Here is a 24,768-nt window from a genome sequence, read left to right as displayed (position 1 = left end):
ATCTTATGCTTCACTGGTTCTTTTCCTTTCACCATGGTCAGTTCTAGACAGAGTCTATGAGGGGTGTGTGTGTATGTATAAGAAATTAAGACTGTCACCACTGATATTGTGCCACAAGACTCAATGTCCTTACAGCTTCTCTTTAATATCTATATAAAACTTTGGGTTGAGGTCCTCTTTTGCTTCAAGGTGAGGTATCCCCAGTATGCTGATGATCTCAATCCCAAGCTGTCTAAATTATGCTGCCAATGAAGAGTTCCAGGATCTGGAAGTCATAAGAGTCTAGGTGGGGAGAAACAAGCTCTAACCCAATCCAGCTAAGCCTGAGTGGCTATGGCTATTTGGACATCATGGATCCATAGATCATTCATCCTTAGTCTTGAGTGGGTGGCATTGATATCCCATCTCCTCCTCTTTTGACTTATTAAGGCTTGATGCATAATTTAGGGGTCTTCATTAACTTGAAACTCCAGTTCAAGGAACAGGTAGCAGCTGTAGCCAAAAAGGCCTTTGCTGAGATTTATCTAGTGTAACAATTGTGCCCTTTTCTGGTTAGAAAAAAGTGTTACTTTAATAAAACTGAACATGGATAAGACAGTTTGCGACAGACGCCGGAATAAACGCACGGACCACAGAGCTGGGATTTATGGGTCACTTTATTAATTAAATCAGGACCTGTAGATGTAAATCAAATGGGGCGGAACTCACATTCAAAACATTCCTGGGCAACTATGGGCGAAGCTCCTTGCTGAGCCAAGGAATGATGCCTTTGACCTTGCCCTTGACCTTCCTTGCTCTTAGCCATGCCCAAGGCATGTGGGGAAGGCTACACCTGGATTGTCACCTGTAGTCTTGCGGCAGGTGAGCCCCAAGGGCAACCCCTCCCCAATCACCCGAGCCAGGTAGGCCTTGGGCTCCTGGTGAGGGGCAGCCCATAACCTTCCAAAAGGTGCCCTGCCCTAAAGGAGATCACACAGTTGCTGTTAGCCCCTTTTTTCCACCCCATACCGCCTTCCCCAGTGACCAAAGGGATTTAATCCAATTGACCTAGTCCTAGTGAAATGACCCTGCTAAGCACCACCTAACCATTCCACTCCCCATCCACCCCAGTGTGGAGTAGGTGAAAAAACAGCTGGAACTTAAATGTGTTTGGGGCACAAAAAAATTCCTACTTTACCCCCGCAGTCACACTGAGATAAAAGGAGGACAGGCGGGTACCTGCAACCATGGCAATGAGATGAATGAAAAGAGGGCCTGCCTCTTTATACTGTGGCTCACCACCCCACCCTCAGGCCCCCATCATGCCCCATGCCGAGCGCGATCACCCCACCTCACTCTATGCCGGAGGTGGCCATATTATCTGGCCCCATCGCAACTATTGGCCAGCCTCAAGCAGCCGGCCTTCTATTTACATCACAAAGACAAACAGGGTATGGAATTCAAAGGCAGAAATCCTAGGTAGGAGCATTCCTTTCTGAAATATTTTATTATAGATTCTTCCCTTATATCCTTTTAAGAAAACAATGAGGTTCTTTTACATTAGTAATGCAAACCTTTTTAGTGAGACAAAGCTATGTGGTAATCAGGATTCAAAAGTTTATGTACTTCCTTGGCAACCATATTTTTGCCCTTTCAGAAAATGCTTTCTTATTTGCACTTAAGTAAATCTTCACCTATGTTATAACTGACAATCAGGCAACAGCAAGAACAGGGAGCAAAATATATTCTAAAGTAAACTCCAATCAATCATCAGAGAAGCTTAGTTTTAGCCATTTTGGATCTTCACTCTAAAAAGCCCCAGCAGTTTATGGAACGATTCTCATCCAAGTACTATTTGAAACAACATTGCTTTGATGAAACACGATTTAAAACTTTTGTAGAAAACTTTCTACTAAAAACTAACAACAGAATTAGACTCCTCTGCTGACTTCAGTAAACTGATAAACACTAGACTTATTTCAAATGACACTCCTTTATCTTCTTAAGGACTCAATTAAAAGAATAGGGTGAAGCAGCCAAGCACCTCTCTCTACTTGGAAAGGCCAACGTAAGTGTGACCCACAGGTCTTGGAGACCTCTTAACAAGCAAGGTATTTTTTCCCACGTTTTTTGTCCAATTCTACTGCATTTTGTACTATTGCTCTTAGGACTTTTGCAGAACCCAATTCCTCTGGGGGAGGAAGCATAATTGCTGAGACGGGCAGCCGACTTAGCATATTAAAATCTAGGATATGGGAGGGACTCTCTCGGAGTTGATGTGGAGGAACAGAAGGAACAGATTAGGGAAGGAGCTTGGAATACATTGAGGGCAGTGCAGTGGTTATCCTGGATTTTTCCGAAGTAAGGGTTAGAGTAGAAAACAATAGAGTATTGCCCAGCTATTGGGGTCACCTTATTGTATTCTGGTTTCTTCCTCCTCCCCAGAACAATAAGGCGCTCACCTGAAACCAAATCCTCAGGTTTTGTAAGCCAAGCCCCATGCCGTGATGCAAATACCTAGAGGTAATCAGCCTTTTATTCCGTACCTGAACAATGCCATTTTTGTCCCAAGGAATTTACATTTGTATTCATCATCTTATAGCCACAGGATTACAATACTGCACTTAGCAATGTTACAGATGTGGAGCTGAAAGCAGGTTTCTTTTCTCTGGAAATAGCATCAGCACTTTGGCAACGTGCAAAGCTCTATGCTGAAAGGAGTTCCTCCAGTGTCTGAACTGGTTGATCCTGCTTTAGAACTTCACCTTGGTATTATTAAAATGTGTTGCTCAAAACAAACCAATCACTATTTACATCTGACACTCCCATCCATGTACTCAAAGCATCTCCTGGTAGTATCAGAAGGAACAGAAACCACAATTCTACCAAAGCCCCAATCCAGTTTCGGCAGCACATGCACACTCGGAAAACACCCTTAATCTGTATCTATACCAATACAGTGATACCTCGTCTTATGAACTTAATTGGTTCCGGGACGAGGTTTGTAAGGTGAAAAGTTTGTAAGACGAAATAATGTTTCCCATAGGAATCAATGGAAAAGCGATTAATACGTGCAAGCCCAAAACTCACCCTTTTTGCCAGCCGAAGCACCCGTTTTTGCGCCGCTGGGATTCCCCTGAGGCTCCCCTCCATGGGAAACCCCACCTCCGGTCTTCCGTGTTTTTGTGATGCTGCAGGGGAATCCCAGCAGTGCAAAAATGGGTGCTTCGCTGGCAACAAAAGTCCAGAGGTGGGGTTTCCCAGCAAGGGGAGCCTCAGCGAAATTGCAGCATTGCAAAAACACAGAAGTCCTCCAAACCTCACCCCCGGACTTCCGTGTTTTTGTGATGCTGCGATTTCGCTGAGGCTCCCCTCCATGGGAAACACCACCTCTGGACTTCGGTTGCCAGTGAAGCGCCCGTTTTTGCACTGCTGGGATTCCCCTGCAGCATTGCAAAAACACGGAAGTCCGGAGGTGGGGTTTCCCATGGATGGAGCCTCAGGGGAATCCCAGCAGCACAAAAATGGGTGCTTGGCTGGCAACAGATGTCCGGAGGCGGGGCATCCCAGTGGCGGCGGCTTGGGTTTGTAAGGTGAAAATGGTTTGGAAGAAGAGGCAAAAAAAATTTAAACCCCGGGCTTGTATCTCGAAAAGTTTGTATGACGAGGGGTTTGTAAGACGAGGTATCACTGTACTTCTAATTTGGTATGCATTTCAAATTTTACCGAGCAGCCCACAGACTCACCTTCAACACTGCATCGGGCCGCACTTTAACTATTGTTTATTAAATATGCTACAATCTGATTGGGCTCACATAAAATGGTAGATCGCATCCGTAGTTTACAAACCATCATGGCGAGATTCACACAATACCGCAAGCTGCATTATGTCAGAGCTTGCAGTGAAGTGAACCGAACCAAACTACCTTGAGAGAGTATTCTCATATGATCCAGGATGCTTGCTAAAACATGGCGCAGATTAGTTTTCAGCCAGTTTTACAAGTAGTCCTCGACTTATAACAGTTCATTTAGGGACTGTTCAAAGTTACATCATCAGTGAAAAAAGTGAGCAAAGTCAACGGGGAAGCCAGACACACTTCACAACTGTGTCGTTAAATTTAACTGCAATGATCCACTTAACTGTGGCAAGGAAGGCCATAAAATGTGGTGAAACCCACTTAAATTGCTTCAACTCCTACCCTCAAAACAACTCTATAATGCCCTGCACACCAAGACAACTAGACACAAGAACATTTTTTCCCCCGAACGCCATCACTCTGCTAAACAAATAATTCCCTCACCACTGTCAAACTATTCACTAAGGCTGCATTACTGTTAATACTAGTTTATCCTCATCATTCCTCCCACCTACGACTGTAATTTGTTGCTTGCATCCTTACGGTTTATATTAATATTGTTTTCTGATTGCTTATTTGTATCCTATGACAATCCTTAAGTGTTGTACCTCATGATTCTTGACAAATATATCTTTTATTTTATGGACACTGACAGCATATGTACCAAAGACAAATTCCTTGTGTGTCCAATCACACTTGGACAAACACACAAAGAATTCTATTCTATTCTATTCTATTCTCACGTGTTTTGCTTAGCATCAGAAATGTTGGACTTAATTGCAGTTGTAAACTGAGGACTACCTGTAGCAAGGAAACCTGCTATGAGACTTTGGCTCATTCACATTCTCAGCCCAACCTTCCTCACTGGATGGCTGTGGGGGATACCATTAAGATATTCAAGTAGGATAATGTCAGCTATCTAAGAAAAGATAAAAGTACAAATGCTAACCATCACCTTCAATGTCAACTAGAACTATTAGTGTATCACCAGCAAGTCAGCCGTGTCTTATCTCCTCTGAGACAGCCCTACTTTGTATACCTGGATAATTATTCTTTAACTAAGAGTTAAGCATGCAGGGATCCCTGTGATATATTCAAATAAGGTAGAAAATGGATATTATAATGACATATAGGTGGTCCTAGACTTGCGACCAGTCGCTTAGCTACATATTTGAAAAAGAGGATTTAGGAACCCAAATCTGAAGTTTTGACAATCCCACAGTTACATGACTGTTCTTTGGCCATTTGGCAACACCTTTACAGCCATTCACCGCATCCCTTAGTCCCATGACAGTGGTTTGTAACTGTTCTGCCAAAACAACAACAATAAAAACAATCTGGCAATGACTTCTGGGTTTTTGGCAAAACTGAGCGAGCCCATAGCAAACCATTGGTCCTTAACCTGAAGGCTACCTGTCCAAGATAGCTGTTCTCTAAGATCACAATCAGTAGCTGGTGTTACTATCAGATGTAGGCCCTGCATCACAGTGTTGATTAAGTCAATACAACTAACCTTAGCTAGGTTTTAATGTGACAGCTGCCTAACTATAATTGTGCTTGTGTGCCTTCAAGTTAGCACATGGTATGAACTAAGATTCAATGGAACAAAGTTAGAAGGTGAAAATATAGATCAACAAATCATGCTATAGTGAATCATGACTTGGTACAACTCTAGAGTCCAACCACATTAAATAAAAAAGTCAGTAGGAAGTATATTGTTAAACAGAATCTCACATAAGGCCACTTCCTAACTGAACCCAAGGAACACCAACCAAACCATTCAATTATCTTTTGCTAATAATTATATCTGCATTACGCTCCTATGTCTGCAAACCATTTCAGCCAGTCATGCAGTAAAAGGTCTGAAAGAATTACATCCGTAAAGAGGCTCAATGGAGCTTTAGGGACCAAGATCAACCTCTATCGACCTGCGTATCTCCTTCTAGCTGTCAAGTCACGACAGCCATCCACCATTTTAATTAGGATTCATCTGAAGGAGAATTTCTTGTCTCCCCTATGGATTTAAAGATAATAAAGCAATCAGCTCTTTTGTTTGGAATGACATTTTACTCCTTAATCTGCAGCAAGCCCATGATCAGAAATTCTAGCTATGCATACCCAAGAAAAATAAAATAATATTGAGGAGGAAGGGGGGGGGGGATTCCCCAAACTTGCAAGCAGAGTTTTCAGGGGATGATTTGCTAATATTCCAGCTGTCTTCAGCACCTAACAACTTTCTTTCTGTGCTAAAAGAAACCCTTGCCGTGAATACAATTGCTTCCCTGCTCTAATTCCATACAGGCAGAACTCAACTTAAGTGGTTAATGTCTGCCCCTCTTCTGTTGGGCTGCAGGTGCAGATTTTCAGACATCACTAGAGGAGGTGATAAGACTTCTATCAGGGCCACAGTGAGAGCTTTCAGGATGAGTCACTGCAGAGCAGAAGTGGGATGATGTTGGCGGAAGGTGCCAAGCTTTCTCCAACCTCCCCCTGTAATTATTCCACATGTGTGGGCAAGCGATTGTAGAGGCAGCAGTGGTGAGGGGGAGGCTGATAGTTCTTTCCATTCTCATTAAATATAATCGTTCCAAGGATGAGTGCTAGTAATCGCAGATTCTTGGAATCAAGCCATTCTAAGCAAAAATGGGAAAGGGACACACAGACACACACAGAGACACACAGACACGAGAGAGAGAAAGAGAGAGAGAAAGAGAAAGAGAGAGTTTTCAGAAAGCAGTCTGAGAAATAACTGGTGGATCCCAAAGCCAAATAAATCCACAAAGCACAACATAAAAAAAAAAGCTAAATCCAACCTTTGCCTTTGTTATAGCCAGGATACACTTAAAACTGCAAAGAAAAATCTTGTGTATTGCAGAGTAGCAAAGAAGTTCTACTGACCTTGCCAAGTACCCTATTAGTTTTATTTCCTTGGTTCTAAAGTTTTAAAGTAAAATTCAGGTACTAAGGAGCAACTCAGGAGAGATGGCCTCTGAGTATCTGACATTTTTATTTCCCAGAATATCTCAAATATGCTTTTTCAAAAGGCAGCTGGACTGCTTTTTTCTTTGAGGAAGACATTAAAAACACAGTCCAGTTGCCTTTTGAAAAAGCATCTTTGAGACAGTGATGAACTTACATGATTGAGAATCTCCTTATTTGCCATTTCCCAGAATACCTCTGGATCCACAAAAGTCATTAGTATTCCTAGATAGCAAAAAAGGAAATCCACTAGAAAATAGTGCTGTACTTTGAAGGGGTTTCGCACACACACATATGGAAAATGAAGGAAATGACAGACCTTAATGCCTATACTTGGCATGGAGAGAAACTAGGGAGTGGCAATTGGACAACACGATGTAATAGAATGGGAGGAAACAGCAGATGACTTGTTAGAGGAGAAGATACAACAGGAGACCAGAGCTAAAGTTCACAAGGTAAAACAAAAATGTTAGGCAGACCAACACAGTGATCAAGTGGGAGAAAAGAGAACATGGAAAACATATTATGACAGGCAGAAAACTTCATGCTATATGGGAATGATTCTTCATGCTACAGTATATGGAAATGATTCTTCATGCTATATGGGAATGTATTTTCATGCTATATGGGAATGATTCTTCATGCTATATGGGAATGATTCTTCATGCTATATGACAATGAATCTTCATGCTATATGGGAATGTATCTTCATGCTATATGGGAATGAATCTTTATTTGTTTGTTTGTTTGTTTGTTTGTTTGTTTTGCCCAATACACAATAATAGACAATGAGGGTTATAGAGGATATAATCAGGTAGAATGTATTAAAGGGGGACTAGAGGAGAAAGTAAAGGAGTGAAATATAACTATGAGAGAATAGCAGAAAAAGATATAGGTATAGAAGAGAAGATATAGGAGATATAGGAGAGACAATAGGACAGGGGACGGTAGGCACTCTGGTGCACTTATGTACGCCCCTTACTGACCTCTTAGGAACTTGGTGAGGTCAACCGTGGATAGTCTAAGGGTAAAGTGTTGGGGGGTTGGGGATGATACTACAGAGTCCGGTAGTGAATTCCACGCTTCGACAACTCGATTACTGAAGTTGTATTTTTTACAGTCAATGCCATATGGGAATGAATCTTGCGCAGGCGCACACACATACACACAAGAGGGAGGGGATATGAATGGGCTTAACTTTTAGGCCCTGCTCCACCTCTACTTTATACTTTCTTTTCTTTTTCTTTCTCCTCTTCTTCCTTTTTTGTCCTTTTGTGAAATAAGTATTTATAAACAGAGGAATCCCCTCCATAGCAGTGATGGCAAATGTTTTTGCCATGTGCCAAAAGAGAGGGAGCATGGGGGGGTAGCGTGTGTGTGTGTGTGCCAACACCCATAATGTCCCCTATGCACCACTCCTCCATCTGTATGCGCACGTGACCTACCCTAATAATCTCCCCCCTGAATGCACATGCAATTCCCATGTTCCTCCATTACACGTGTCCATTGCCAACTTTTGAGCCTTCCTTCAGGCCAGGGTGTCTCTTACCCTGGTTCCAGATGCTCTTTTGGCGCATGCTACTTCTGGCACACGTGGCATCGGTTCGCCATGACGGCCTCATAGCAACCACTTTCCACAAGCAGCTAAGATTCCTCAGAATTCCAAAATAAGTTCCCATTCCCAACAAGAAGAAACCTAATGTAACAAGTATCTTTTTATTCTACAAATATGAAGATTTGCCATATGTTTGTATAACTTTGCCTGGACTACACAACTACCGGTAAGTACTGTAGTGTTGACCTTACTTCTTATTAAATGGAAGATCACCAGGAAACATCCTGAAAGTAGGCAGTGACCTACAATTTCCAGACTATTAGCAGAAAATAGCTTGACCTAAAGGAGACTTTGATGCCACGCTCTAAATGAATGGGTGGATTACAAGAAGGAGAAGGATGTAAACAGATTTGAGGGAAGGGCAATGGTATAATGATGGGTAGACTTTACAAGATCTATCCCATTAATTACTATGGTTTTACGCTGCCCAAATTATGCATATATTATTTTCAATAAAGGTATACACAAACTTTGGACAAGCCAAAATCATAGTAATTAATGGTAAGCCTCAGAAAACAAAATAGAATCTATATCGGTAATATACTCAACTACTATGACAAAAAAGTAATCCAATTACATTAATTCTCCAAGATTTTGACAAGAAATTGTAAGAATGGGAGATTCAGGGAGAATTATCCAGATTGCAGTGAGGAATCTTCCTCTATCCATTATATTCAGTATAGGTGGCTAAGATAATGTTGGAAAATTCCAATTTCCCATGTCCATTTTTCCAGGCTAAACGATGGCAAAAATAACAGCCAATATGTTGGTCATCATTATGCAACTTTTAGGTTTTTTGAACTTTTTAAATACATTTTTTCAGGTCCCCCCCCCCCCCCCCAGTTTTGCTTTCTTTAGTGTGAATTTGAAAAATACAGACCTCCAAGTGAGACAATTCTTAAAAGCACCTGTGATCAAACATGGTATTTTTTATTTGGAAAGAACTTAAAAGCAACATGAGCTGCTTCAGCATTTTTAGAAAACCTATCCACTGCCACACAAGCTTAAGAGAACTTTCCCCATCTGATATGGTACACATTCTAATTGTCATTTCTTCTAAAACAATGTTTTCCAAAGTGTGATCCGATCATCCCCTGGGGCCTCATGAAATCTCAATTATTTGCCAGCCTATGCTGAAAAATATATAATATTGAAATCCAATCACACAATTGTAAGAAGTGGTAGTGGCAGTGTATGCATTAATTTTTATTTTTAATATGGTAAATATCAATTGGTATAGACCAGGGGCCTTCAACCTTGGCAACTTTAAGACTTGTGGATTACAGCTCCCAGAGTTCCTCAGCCAGCAAAGTTTGTGGAATTGAAGTCCACAAGTCTTAAAGTTGTCAAGGTTGGAGACCCCTGATATAGACCATACAAACACAAGCTCTTTTGGAGTTCACCATAATTTTTAAATTGTGAAAGGGTTCCGAGAGAGAAAAGTTTAAGAAATGCTGCTTTAGAAGTCAGGCTGAGAGTTTCCATTATATTTAGTTTAATTTTAGTTTCCATTAGATTACTTGAAGCCCTTTCTTAAACTTCCTAGCTGAAGCTCTTTCTTGATTTGCCTCATATGGTGTCAGCTGAGCAGGAAGATGCTAAGCAAACGAATGCCAGTCATAACCAAATACTTGAAGGGGGGGGGGGAGCTTTTCAGCTCAAGATCAAAATATTGCTTCTTTCCTTGTCATTGGAAGTGACACAATGTATTCGTGTTCTCTGTTCTTATAAAGCAGACACTATGGCACACCCACCGCCAAACAGAAATCAAATATGGTTTTTAGAACAGAAGTCACCATTGTTGCTTACTCTTCAAGCAGCTTAAGCAAATGCCCAGATGACATATCTCAACACATCCAGAAAACAGTCTTCTGAATTTAAAACATACTGAGGGGGATTCCCAAGTTGTCAGTAGATTAGAAATGCCTCTTTTAAAATCCCATGGTAAATGCATACTGTAAAATAGTGTTAAGGGGGCGGGGGACCAAGAAGGCATATGCGAGCTAACACTCTTCACACATAAAGGTCAGAATCTGTTATTTTATTCTTCCATGGTACAGGTCAGATATAGAATAGTGGATTAACATTACCGGAAGGCCGATCTTGCACAAGCATTAAAGAAGGCATGCTAATCATAAGAGCAGTTCAGATGGGAAAGTGTGGCACTCCCATGCACCAGACATGCTCAGACAGAAGTTGTACAGCCATCTGCCTGGGCTGCTTGAATTTGGTGTACCAAGCAGGGGGTTGAATGCCTCCTGTCTCTATCAATATCATCTCATTTACAGCAAGATTGAACCCATCCTCAAAAGACCAATAAAAACAGTTAAGAATGCATACAATTCCACATCCGCTTTGCAATCAGATTCGCTCTGAAGTCTAATAAAACAGCAGAAAACGCATTATAGAAGAGAAAGTTAAAACAAGACACTGCTCTCTCTCTAAAATAAGGTCACTTATAAACCTTTGTTTTTAGGGGATGATTAGGGGATGATTTAGATGATCAGGGGTCTGGAGGCTAAAATGATTGCAGGAACTGGGTATGTCAAGTTTAATGAAAAGAAGGACTAGGGGAGACATGATAGCAGTGTTTCAATATCTCAGGGGTTGCCACAAAGAAGGAGGAGTTAAACTATTCTCCAAAGGATAGAACAAGAAGCAATGGGTAAAAACTAATCAAGGAGAGAAGCAACTTAGAACTAAGGAGAAATTCCGTGACAGTTAGAACAATTAATCAGTGGGCCAGCTTACCTTCAGAAATTGTAAATGCTCCAAAACTGAAAGTTTTTAAGAAGATGTTGGATAACCATTTGTCTGAAGTGATGTAGGGGTTTCTGCCTAAGCAGTGGGTTGAACTACAAGAACTCCAAGGTCCCTCCCAACTCTGTCATTCTATTATTTAGTGACCATTCAAAGTTGCAATGACACTAATAAAAGTGACTTATGACAGTTTTTCACACTTTGACCATTGCAACATCCCCATGGTCATTTGATCAAAATTTGAACACCTGGCAACTGTTTCATATCCATGATGGTTCCAGTGTCCCAGGGTCTTGCAATAACCTTTTGCCACCTTCTGACAAGCAAAGTCCAGATTCACTTGACTTAACAATGTGTCACTAACTTAATCACTGCAGTGATTCACAATAACAACTGTGGCAAGAAAAGCTGTAAAATGGGCAAAATACACTTAAGAAATGTTGCGCTCAATTGTGGTCATAACTCAAGGAGCACCTGCACTTTAGGTATTCAAGTTGAGAGGTGCTTCTGTGAATCCTATTGAGAGAAGACACTGAGAGAAGAGCATTCCAGTGATACTGCAGAACTACCTATGTCTGCACCTAAGCACTTCCATTTGGGGAACCCAAAAAAGAATCCAGAATTTGAATTTCAGTTTCAAGGCACTTAAAGATTCCAGTTTCAATGTGAAGAATGAAGAAGCTGTTTGCAGGGCTAAATAAGTACTGATGGTCCCAGGAAGGATAAAAAAGTAATTGAAAGCCAAGATTTTGTAAACTTCTTTTCACTTAAGAAGCTGCTGCATGAAACGCTGCCAGAAATATTCTTCTCTGTACAACCATTGCTGGGCAGCATCAAGTCACTCAAGACATGTTTTTCCTTTAATTTCAATATTAAGAAGGAAAATATCAGGTTGTCATGGAACCAAGTTCTCACTTCCTTTCTCAGAAGAAAGGACATTGCACAGGTTTTTCAGACTTTTCCACAGCTAAATGAATAATACATCAGATTAAACTAAAACAAAGTGGGAAGATTGCTTAGATTTTCATCTCTTTAACTTCTCAGCATGGCTTCCGAGAAAGCCAAGGCTTAAGCAAGTGTTGGCCTTGCACCTATTTAAAATAACATGGTTGGTTTAGAGCAGGGGTGGGGAACTATGGCCCCTTTATGACTTGTGGACTTCAACTCCCAGAATTCTAGGATTTGAAGTCCACAAATCAAAAAGCTGCCATGGTTCCCCATTTCTGGTTTAGGGTAATGAACAACCTGGGGGAAACTACTGCTGTCTCCTGTGATATATAATTTAATCAGAAGAGATTCAACGCCCCTTTTTAAAAAACGTTACTATCAATATTTATAAGGAATGAAAAGCATTGGTAGAACCTGTAATTTGTTTTGGCCTTATAATGTTTTATTTTAAAAAATCTGTTTTTGTACTTGGCTTATACAAATAAATGGAATCAAAGGAAGACTCAATTTGAGACAATTGTATCAAACCCCGAAACCTTTCAGTACTGCCCAGTGGTGGGTTGTAAATTATTTTGCTACTAGTTCGCGTGCACATTCCGGGTGGGTGGGTAGAGCCTCCCAACGCCAGTGCTACTGGTTCTAAGAACCGGTCCAAACAGGGAGCAACCAACAACTGGTACTGCCACATTGATGGCTGAACTCCATCCTGTCCAGCTGGGGTTGTGCTATGATTGGACCATGTGATGGACATGTGGGTGTTGGGGAAAGGATTTGAATGGAGAAATCCTGGAAGCTTTCAGATATTTCAATATGACCTCTCTAATAAAATATAGATTGAGGAAATCCAAAGCTCTGAGTTTCTTTTTGTTGGGAGTTTTACTTGGAACCTTGACACAATCACCATTAAAAAAAATATTAAATGGGGTGCATTAACTATCCTTTTAAATACGTTGTAAATTTTCTATACTGTAGATTGAGGCATCGTAGCAAGCTGTCATTTTCAAATTCTAATTTTAGTAGTTTTATGAAATATCAATAATTACAACCTTTTGATTTGGTGGTAAACAATAAATAATGTGTTAAAAATAATTGACAATTGCTAGTTATGATCCCCTCCTTTGAAGCTTCGGGTTTAATCATGGATGTTTCTTTCCCAGATATAATTCAGCCTGTATAACGGACAGCCAAGAACACACTTTCTTTTCTCTTCTCAACATGGTTCCCCACACACTCCAGATTTGTTAAGATTACATTTCACAACATTTTCAGCCGAAATGACCAAAGGCACATCTGAATATCATCAGGCTGGTTTAAATTGTCCTTTATTGATTCCCCCCCCCCCTTAGCTGTTCCCAGAAAATAGATTGAGTTATGTGCTAAGGAAAGACTCACATAGACCTCCTGCAGAAATTGTGCTTTTTTATATGAGACTAATGGGATGTATGCTTGTTGCGTAACAAGGAACTCTTTATCGCAATTTAATCATTCATAGGAAGCTGAAAAGAAAAGTCAGGTCAGGAGGGGAAAAATTGTATTATATATTTTCTGAATTCATATATTGCTTTAAGGTATGGTTTGAAATGAAATCAGTTGGGTTCTGGCAATAAGCAAACTCCAGAAGAGCCATTATTTTCCTTTAGTCCTCTGTCCAAATCCAGCCATTGGATAGTAAGTACACAGCAATGGTCACTTTGCTACTTTCTTGCATGATAAGGTAAAATTCTTATTTTGCTAAATCTTCCAGTGGCAGCAAATTTAATTTGGCAGTAAATCTTATGCATTGAAAAAGCCATAGATAGCTTGACAGCATAACAGAGTTCAATGACACTTATAAGGTATCCAGGTAAGCAGAGATACCTGAAGCAACCTTATTAAGCAGCTGCTTTGTGTGCAAATTAAGCACAGCGTGTCCTATGCATGGAGATCACATTTGCTTTCCCTTCTTCTTTCAAAATAGGGGAGCCTTCAGCTCTACTTCCACCACAGCTCCATCTCTTTGAAGAGAACGAAACAAGCTATTCACAGAAGCATGCCTCTACCCATACAGCAAAGAGCAAGCAAGCTCACAACAACACTGTGCCTGAACTCCCAGAGAAAGTTGCATTTCCTGAAACCGTGCCATTAGTGGAGCTCTTTGAGAGACAACAACTTCAGCAGCAGCAGCAGCAGCAACCTTCTTTCGGAAGCCATGGCCAGCATGCTTGATTTCGGGAGAACTGGCAAATGCAATTTCCTTCGTCAGGTTCACCATCTCCCTTCCTGTTTGTATAGCCCAGGCACTCCTAATCCTCAGTCACCCAGCAACACGTTACCAGTGTAATTCCTAGATGCTTCTAAAAAAAACATAACACAATGTAACTTCCAAGGCCGTTTCCAATACTTTTATAAACTGGGGTGAAATATGATTCAATAAGTAAGGGCACTGCTGAGATCAAATTTTCAAATAGGATTGGATTTGGGTGGGTTTAGGAAAATAGGTGCTTTTCAGAATCAGTCTGGCTCTCCCATAAAACTAAGCCATTTATTCATATAACATGTTAAACCATTGTAGTTAGTTAACATTAAGTTATGCAACTTCCTTAACTCCATCTTGTCTAGATCAGTAGTTCACAACCCTTTTTTTTGCCCATGCCCTACCTAAGCATCTCTAAAATCCTGATGCCCCCCCCCATGACATATAATTCTTACTTTTCAAAAAGGAAACTCCTACTCATGTGGAGGAAACCTAAAAGGCCATTAACTTGGTTTAAACAAGATTCCAATTGCCCCTATTGAAAATCAAATTGTGTCCGTCTGCCCCCCCCCCCCCCGGGTGGGGCATAGGCCTCAGGTTGGGAACCACTGGTCTAGATCCTTAACCATGGTCAATAGTTTTTCTTTGGTTATATGGCCAAAATTTGGCCATTTCTATTGGGCATTGATCAGCAGGGGTCATTCCTGAATATCTTAACTAGAAAAGTCACCAACTCTTACTAAGGAACTATGAGTGAGGGAGATAAGATGATGATGCAACTGGAGTGATTTAAATATATTAACCGAGTTATTTCAATATATCAGCAAAACATGTGATATGATCTGTTAGTTATTGGCTTAATATTATGTATGAACTCATCCCAAGAAACAATGATTACAAGCCACAAGGCTGAGTTCATACACCATCCTAAAATAGGCTGTAGTACCCTCACTTTTAAAATGTGGCTTTGACCCATCCCATAAAGTCTGCAATGCTGGAGGGTTACAGAAGTTGTACTTATTTTCACTAAACACAACTTGTTTGGATTAGTAAGATGTATAAACCAGCCTTTATGATGTACAAACCCTGGTTTGCAGTTTAGTGTTGTATTAGTCACATCTCTTCAACTTTTAACTGTGGTTAAAACAAATTGCAAATCTGTAAAAACCAAACTTCCTGCCATGGAAGAGCAGATTTACCATGAGGTTTCTTAAGTTGGTTCAACCTTGCCTGACTTAGTGCCTTCCAAGTACAGTATATTGGATGGTAACTCACATAAATTCAAGAAAAGTTAGGTTTCTTTGCTGATAGAAATTATACTTAAACACCATTCAGCCCAGCAATCTATTGAGAGGCCTACCAGCAGTGTAAACATTTCTGCTGGAAAGTCAATAGTTTAGACCTCACTTCAACCTTACTTCTACCTCTCTCTTGGCCTTTATCTTTTGTGATGTAAGCGAAAGAATTTTGATTTATTTTTACTAATCTGTCATAAGAGCTGCAGATAAAATGTACAAAGAGCACTCTGAATACTTTATGCACTTAACTGATGCTAGATTTTAATAAATCTAAGAAATTCCCATGTAACATCCCCATTTCATTAGTTTTCCATGAAGGGCAGAAAAACAATAACAAATAAATAATGAGAAAGAGCAGCTACATATATGTATTTTAACAACAAATACCGGTAATTAAGAATACAGTACTCTGAGGCTGGTCCTTGGACTCTCAGAAGAAGGAAGGCAATTTCATTCACAAGGTTACTTAAGGCTCATTTGAGACATATATACAACCTTCTTCTTTTGTACTGCTACAATCACAACTCTGAGGATCATCAAACTCAACATTACCATGGAAAATGCTACTAGAAAATGAGCAAGCTGACCACAGCTGTGTAGGAGATTAAGTGTGATGTGAAATAACATAGCAAGTAAACAAGAAGTGAGCAGCTTGACTGTTTCTCTGTCAAACTCTACCAGTCAACATTAAACCTTATTTAGTTTGGTTGTTGTCTGAATCAAGGCAGGGAGTAGATATAAACAGTGCACATGCCAGGAAAAAAGTTTAAGAACCACAATGGGCATTTCCAATTATTATTTTTCCTACAAGTAAAAAAGGGATACTTACATCACTAAGAAATATTAAGAGTTAATTTTTTTTAGGAGAGCATGAAAAACAATGATATGTAAAACTGCAAATTGAACATTATATTGCTTATTTATAAAACATAATAAGGAAAGAAAGAGAGAGCAAGGTATCTCTCTAAACCCTTTTTCTTCTCTTTCTTCTTTTTCATTTTTTCTTTTTGTTTCCTTTATTTTGTTCTTTTTATCTCATGTTTATGTATTTGTATTCCTTTTTTGTACTGTGCATTCTTTAATATATTTTTTTAAAGAAGAAGAAAGAAAACTAATGGAGAGAAGAAACCTAAAACTAAGGAGAAATTTCCTGACAAAATAATTTATCAGTGGAATGACTTGCCTCCAAAAGTTGTACGTGCTCCAACACTGGCATTTGGTGGAGGGTTTCCTGACTTAGCAGAGGGTTGAACCAGAAGATCTCCAAGTTCTCTTCCAACTCTGTTATTTTGTTATTCTGTCATTTCAGTGCATCAATCTTTTTATTATTACACAGTTTTGATTTAGAGATAAATTTAATTATCTGCACCTAACACAGAAGACAGTGATACCCTTTATCTTGCTTGCCAAACATATTGCATTGCAGCATGGGAACAGGTGCATATAGCTACATAACTGTTTCTTAATGTTTAAAGCAAGTGGAGACATATACCATGCAGCACATAGAATTATTTTGACTTGGTGTGACTCCCAACTGATTGCCTAGGCTGGCATGGCCAGTGGTGAGGGATGCAGCACTGTGCAGCTCTGCAGAATCTTAGGATCCACTGCAGTGGCTACATATTCTCAGCAAACCTTTGCAAGGAGAAACAGTGAGTCATTGTTAAGCTAATTGGTGGTTTACAAGTCATCCAGCCTTGAGGTGGCTTCTGCCATTCTGGTTTAAGCCATTAGAGCTTGTTGGATAAACCAGGTGTAGACAAGTACTGCCTTAGTGTAACAACAACAACAACAACAACAACAACAGAGTTGGAAGGGACCTTGGAAGTCTGGTATGTTTTAGCCTCCAGTCCCCTAATCATCTTTGTTGCTTTTCTCTGCACTCTTTCTAGAGTCTCAACATCCTTTTTGCATCACGGTGACCCAAATTGAATGCAGTATGTATGTATGTATGTATGTATGTATGTATGTATGTATGTATGTATGCATGTATTTGTTTGTTTGTTTGTTTGATTTTTATGCCGCCCCTCTCCTTAGACTCAGGGTGGCTTGCAACATGTTAGCAATACCACTTTTTAATAGAGCCAGCCTATTGCCCCCACAATCCGGGTCCTCATTTTACCCACCTCCGAAGGATGGAAGGCTGAGTCAGTCCTGAGCCAGTGATGAGATTTGAACCGCTGACCTACAGATCTACAGTCAGCTTCAGTGGCCTGCAGTACAGCACTCTACCTGCTGCGCCACCCCGGCTCTTTCTATTCCAAGTGTGGCCTTACCAAGGCATTATATAGTGGTATTAACACTGTGTGATCTATTGTTGAATAGTACCTGTACATTTTGTTTTTCTTGCCTAAATTTAGAATCTTACTTTTAAGTGTAGAAAGGGTTACTAACATGTCATTGTCCCAAACAACACTATTAGTCTTCTACTAATTTTGAGGGGGAATGTGACTTTGGTCAATAAAGAAAAAAAAATCCCAAACCACTCTGAAGTCAGAAGGAATGGCCTTGAGGAACAGGAAGAAGAGCTGCTACCAAGCCAATAGTTACATAAAGGAGGATAGAGTCCAGGGCAGGAATGGAACCTAAGCAAATGTTTCAGGCAAGACATTTTCAAAATAAAAAAAATAAAAAGAGAAGAGAAAGGAAGTACATTCAACCTCGAAAGATTCTGTTATTGTAGCTCTGCAATAGAAATAGCAGTGTAGCACGAGGGAGGGGTCAAAGGTATCATCAGTCATGAGTCTCTGTCACACCCACAAGAGATATAATTCCAGCCCACCTTCTACTCTTATCTACCGCCAATTTATGCCAATTTACTTGGGTTGTTAGTAGTTCAGATTCTTGTAGAGAGCTGAAGCTTGCAATAAATCTTTATACCCATTTGAACAGCCTGGATCTCCTAATTTCCCTGGTGATACCTTTGAAAAGTGTTCGGAAACTTCAGATCGTGCAGAATGCAGTTGCGAGAGCTATCATGGGCTTTCCTAAATACGCCCATGTCACACCAACACTCCGCAGTCTGCATTGGTTGCCAATCAGTTTCCAGTCACAATTCAAAGTGTTGGTTATGACCCATAAAGCCCTTCATGGCACCGGACCAGAATATCTCCGGGACCGCCTTCTGCCGCACGAATCCCAACAACCAGTTAGGTCCCACAGAGTTGACCTTCTCTGGGTCCCGTCAACTAAACAATGTCGTTTGGCGGGACCCAGGGGAAGAGCCTTCTCTGTGGCGGCCCCGACCCTTTGGAACCAACTCCCCCCAGATATCAGAGTTGCCTTTCGTAAGCTCCTTAAAACCCACCTCTGTCGTCAGGCATGGGGGAATTGAGACTTTCCCTCCCCCTAGGCTTATAAAATTTATGCATGGTATGTCAGTATGTATGATTGGTTTCTAAATTGGGGTTTTAAATTAACTTAAATATTAGATTTGTTTACATTCTATTATTATTATTGCTGTTAGCTGCCCCGAGTCTGCAGAGAGGTGCGGCATACAAATCTGATTAATAAATAAATAATAAATAAATAAATAAATAAAACCAGTGATCTGATCTAATCTAATCTAATCTATCCTGAAGCCTGGCAACCCAAATCTGGGGTGGGGGGGAACGGTAAATTCTGATTCTTCTTCCATGCATAAGCCACACATATCCATTTGGCATTATTGCTACAGCCACTGCAGCCTAAGGTATTAAAGGGAACCAATTGCAAGCAAAATATTGCCTATTACTGGTTTATCATGGTGTGTAAATCCAGTCCTTGGGGAAGCTTCTCCAAGTACTGTAGCAACACAATTGTAATCAGGTCTACATTTGTCTTTCAAATGATAACTAACAGTCCTTATTACAAATATAATGAAACTAGGACTATGGCATTAAAAACCATACCCGGCACCCTGTTGTTGACTTAGGGTGCTCTCCAAAACTACACAAGGCCAACTTTGAAAGAGGACCACTCAGAAATCTCAGACTTGCAGATAAGAAATTTTGCCACGAGAAGGCAGAGTTACCAAGAAAACTGCATAGATCTTAAGCATTAACACAAATGCATTTCTATCGTCTATAAAAACCAAAATAATATATCCCCCTCTACAACTGAACTTTACCAAAACATGAATATGTGGGTGTTAATGATGATAAAATTAAGTCCTCTTGGAAATTAACTTTGCCCAATGGGTTTCAAGAGATCTTAATCCACTCTTTTAAAACGTATTTGCCTTGTTGTAGGGAGCAGATATACTATTCAACATCAAAAAATCTTGCATTGAAGGGCTGCTTTCAAAGTTATTTGGATCCAAAAATTACAGTACATAGACTTGTTCATTTTTTAAAAAAAAGAAGGGGGAGTAGGTCTTGTTGAAAGACAGATCCTGAAATGGCAAAATAAAAATAAAAATAAAAAAGAGAAGAGAAAGAAAGCATATTCAGCCTCGAAAGAGTCTGTTATTGTAGCTTTGCAAAGAAATAGCAGTGTAAATGACCAGCTTTATATCAAAATAGGCAAGAAAGCTATACTGTACAACAAAGAACAAAAAGAAAGAAAGCTTTTCAATATCACACAGGGCTAAATGGTGAGAGTCTAATACGCTTTAGATGCCTCATTCTTCTCCTAGATAACTTAATGCTACACTAATTTAAATGAAGGAATAGAGACTGACCCCATACAATACAGTAACTAGATCTAGTTTAGGAATGTAATGCATGACAGCCTGCATTACATTCCTAAGTTAAATGAGATTTGATTAAGTGTGGTTCGCAGGGTCTATTGAAGTAGAACATATCAATTTAAAAGAATGTTTTCAGTAAGATGTCTAAGAGATAAAATTTCAAAGAGTCATTAATATGGAAAAGATTTAACACAGAACAAATTACTGGCCTAATGACATTTCTTGTTGAAGTACCGTATCTATACCTGGAAAAAAAGGACCAGTGTTTTTAAATGCACATACACAGAAGTTACTCCAATGTTCCCATACACATTAGGGACAAGGGGGTTGGGGCAAACAACCATATGCCAACTGCAATACATTTGGTTCCATGCCCAAGATAGAAAGTATACTTGTTCTTTCAAGTATGACATTGTGCTGGAAGACTTCCATCAACAGCTCTCTTTCTCTCTCACCCTCTCCCCCCTCCGCCCCCAACAGCACCATCTGTGCTCTCAGGCTATGATTTCTGCATGTGACATATGTGCAGGTGGTAAATAGTACAGACAGACCTATTTACATGTAGCAGTCGATTAGGCATGCAACTAAATCATTGCACCATGCAAATAAGCCATGAAGAATCACCTGAATTAGCAGTTCCTTGCTTACTAAGGGATAAGTGCTTTTGAATGGCATGCTAGCCAACTAGCCATTAACTCAATGAGTGTAATAATGGTTGTTGTTGTGTAATTGCCACCTTATGCCCTCCTAGAATTATGTTCCAATATGAATCTACCTTCCTTTTTTAAAACAACCTATTTCTTACAGACTTGGTCACACCAATTAAAATACAATCAATGAACCCAATAATGTAAAATTTTAAATGCCAACACTGAAAAGGGGGGTGGGGGTGGGAAAAGATGTCTATTCATGCAACTAACATGCCATGCTGGGAGCAGTGATTTCACCTAGCAGAGAAACAGTTTAGAAGGGGAGAATTTTCTATTCCACAGAAACCTCAGAAACAGCTTCTACGGAAACCACGAATACCTACAAGCATGTAGCGAGATCTCAGCTTTCAGAGGAAGCCAACTCTGTAATGTTAACCAGTGCCCTGGGACTTTTACAATTCTGGATGCAGTCGTCCTTTTTAAGATGATCGTATTCCATTAGAAACCACATCAAAAGCAAAGAAAGGATGGATTTTTTTTAAAAAAACCACAGAATCATGTACCAGGAAGTATGTGTTGACATGGAAGGAGAGGTTGTTTCTGTCCTTTAGAATTTTTTTTCCAGAATGAATTTTCCAACCAGAACAATAAAAAATTCAATGTAGAACATTGGTTTTATTTTAACATAAGAAGAAATAGACTATTAAAAAAAACCACCTCCAAAATACAAATCACCTGTACTCTTACATAAGCTATCTCTTCCCACCAGTTTTTCAGGACAAAGTCCATTTCTCCCCCTATTTGGGTAGAAAGGAAAGACCAGGCAAAAAAGGCAGAGGGAGGGAAGAGGACCAATCTTAATTTTAAATAAAGGGACTGTGTTTCTTTCCCAGGAATACCTGACACAGAGCAACTAAAGCTTCAGACCAATGCAGTGGGTATTAACCAGGTGGAAAGAAGAAGCTTAAAGCACTGTTCTTTGCCTAAAAACTGGGATTTTTTTTTTTGAAGCAAACCTACAACTACACCATACTGAAAACGAGCTCCAGATGAGAGTTGCTGCTTTTCTCGCTGGTTTGGCAAATTAGCCCGTTCTTTCTGGTTCGCTCCCCCTTTTTCCCAGGGAAACTGGTACACCACCCACGAATCGCTCACCCATACACAAACACACCCATTCTCTTCTCGCCCCCGGAAATATGGTTTTCAATCAAGTATACATGGAAGGAAGGAAGGAAGGAAGGAAGGAAGGAAGGGAGGGAGGGAGGGAGGGAGGGAGGGAGGAAGGAAGGAAGGAAGGAAGGGGAAGGGAGGGAAGAATGAGGGGAGGGGAAGGGAGGGCGGAGGGGGGGGAGGGAGGGAGGGAGGGCGGAAGGAAGGAAGGAAGGAAGGAAGGAAGGAAGGAAGGAAGGAAGGAAGGAAGGAAGGAAGGAAAAAGCCCGAAGTCGTTCAAGTGGGACTGGGTTTTCTTCTATAGAACGACCAATGCCAAAGTACGAGAGAAAGCAAGCCAGCCAGTGCTGGGCGGCAGAATCGGAGAATCCAAGAAAGATACAGGAAATACAGGAAAGAGATACAGGAAAAGAAAAAAAGATAGAAGAAAAAGATTGGGAAAAATAATAATAATTCGCTTCAAGGTGAGAGAGACCCCCGCTGATCAATAGGGCGTAAAGACCACTACCACCTGAAAAGCGAGGGGAGAGGGGGCGTCCCGGGTGAGAAGTGCGAGCGAGGAAATGTACGAAGCCCCTGCAACAGGTGATCGCCACTCCGCAAAAGCCACACAAAGGGAAAACGAGCAGGCACTATCGCTGCCAGACGCGGCGGCGGCGGAAAAGGTGGAAAGAGGAGTGCACCAAAGGCAGGGAGTCCCGCCACAGCCAAAAAGGATTCAAAGGCGCAGTCCGGGACGGGGAAGTTGCTCCAAACGCCACGGCTCCGATTCTCTCCCCCCCCCCCCGCCTGCCTCCCTTGCCTCTAACCTTGTAGACATTCTCGGTGATCCTGTGCACCTCTTCCGAGCGCGACATGACGGTGCCGGGGGCTCCAGGAAACACCATAAACCGGTCTGGACGGAGAGCGCGGGGAGAGCGACGACGGCCGCCACCACAGCTAAGCTCCGTGTGTGGACGTTGCAGGCGAAGCAGCTGGGAGAGGCGCGACGCTTTATATCGCCCTCTCAGGGCCGGGCGCATCCCCCCCACCCCCCAGCAGCCTCCGCCTCCGTCCGCCCCCAGCTCCGCCTGCTCCGCGTCGCTCTACCCTGGCGGTTGCCTCAGGGAGCGCCGCCTGGGAAAAGCAGGCAGGCAGGCAGGCGGGAGGCGAAGCGGAGTCAGAGCGGGAGGCGGGCAGGAGGGAGTCAGGCGAATTGCCCACACGCGCTCACCGCGGCGCGCCGCCCACCTTCACCCGCCGCCCACACTCAATCAGTCAGACCTCGGGCGCTCCGGCGAGCTTTCTTGCGCGTCCGCCTCACGCCAAGAAGTCGGGAGAAGGACGGAAGGAAGGAAGGAATCTCTGTTGCCCGCCCACGAGAGAAGCGAGAAAGTGGGGGAAAGTACGCGGAACAATTTCGTCTCCTCGCGTAACGGAGGGGTGTGAAAGAGGGCTTCGCGCCTTATGCATAAAGGGATACTCGGACAGCTTCTGCGGAACGTTCCCGCTAAAATAACCTGTGATGGCGACCTTTTTTTCGCACCATCCAGAATAGGGGCAGTCGCCCACTCACCCATCCGCACCTCCCCCCTCTCTCTCTGTCACACACACACGTTGGTTGGGCTTCTTAGTGTTGTGCTAGGAACCGAATCTGATCCGGAGTGGATGTATGACTGAAACCTCCACGGGCCCTTCAAACGGCCTTGGTGGAATCCCCTTCACCTCGTCCAGCAAGGCTTTGGGGGGTCAGGATGGGGAGGAATAGACTCTGGATCAACCCAAGGAAAATGAGCCTTTGACTCAGTGATACAAGACAAACTGCTTCTAAAACTAAAATCATATGGGATTTCTGGACCCCTGCACAAATGGATAAATGTGTTCCTGTCAAAATACACAAGTGGTCAAAATAGAAACTGTTTTATCAAACCCTGTACCTGTTAACAGCTGTGTTCTCCAAAGTTTTAGGACCAATTCTCTTTATTTTTTACATAAGTGACATTTGTGATAATATAAAAGGCAACAGTGTCCTCTTCCCATATGATGGGAAACTACTGAACACCAACAATACTACAACCTTTCAAAAAGACCTTGACTATGTATCAGAATGATCAAAGAAGTAGCAACTCCAAATCTCAACCAACAAATGCTCAGCCTTACATATCAGCAAAAATAATCAGAACAGAAAATACAAACTAGATGATCACAACCTTGCTGAGGATCCTCACTCAGTAAAGGACCTTGGAGTACTTATCTCTAAAGATCTAAGTGCCAGATCCCATTGCAACAGCATTGCTCAGAAGGCATTAAGAGTTGTTAACCTAACCTTGCATAGCTTCCTCTCTGGTAATATTGTACATTTGCTAGACCAATTCTTGAATAAAGCTCATCTGTCGGGAACCCACACTACATATCAGACATTAATACAATCGAGAATGTCCAGAAATATTTCACAAGAGTACTGTACATTCCTCCGTTCCCAACAGAATACCTAATGTGACCAGGCGTGAAATTTTGGGGATAGATCATTTAGAACTATGCCACCCTCAATCTCACTTAAGTGTAGCACAGAAAATTATCTGCTACAATATCATACCTGCAATGACTACTTCAGCTTCAACTGAGCCTACA

General features: G+C 41.4%; 1 protein-coding gene across 2 annotated transcripts in view; it reads right to left on the bottom strand.

Moving 5' to 3' along the window:
* Positions 1-23,164, bottom strand: part of BAIAP2 (BAR/IMD domain containing adaptor protein 2) — a 196,009-nt gene extending 172,845 nt beyond the window's left edge. The window contains exon 1 of one of the 2 annotated variants that reach the window (XM_070740211.1): positions 22,968-23,164. In XM_070740211.1, the coding sequence (XP_070596312.1) occupies positions 22,968-23,045 (78 nt within the window). In that variant the 5' untranslated portion in view covers positions 23,046-23,164. The remainder of the gene's footprint in view (positions 1-22,967) is intronic. The other variant, XM_070740210.1, reaches the window with a different exon arrangement.
* Positions 23,165-24,768: the final 1,604 nt, after the last annotated feature.

This window comes from Erythrolamprus reginae, chromosome 2, assembly GCF_031021105.1.
Source record: "Erythrolamprus reginae isolate rEryReg1 chromosome 2, rEryReg1.hap1, whole genome shotgun sequence".
Taxonomy (NCBI): Eukaryota; Metazoa; Chordata; class Lepidosauria; order Squamata; family Dipsadidae; genus Erythrolamprus; species Erythrolamprus reginae.
Note: the sequence above shows the minus strand (reverse complement) of the source record. Positions and strands in the feature narration are given on the sequence as shown.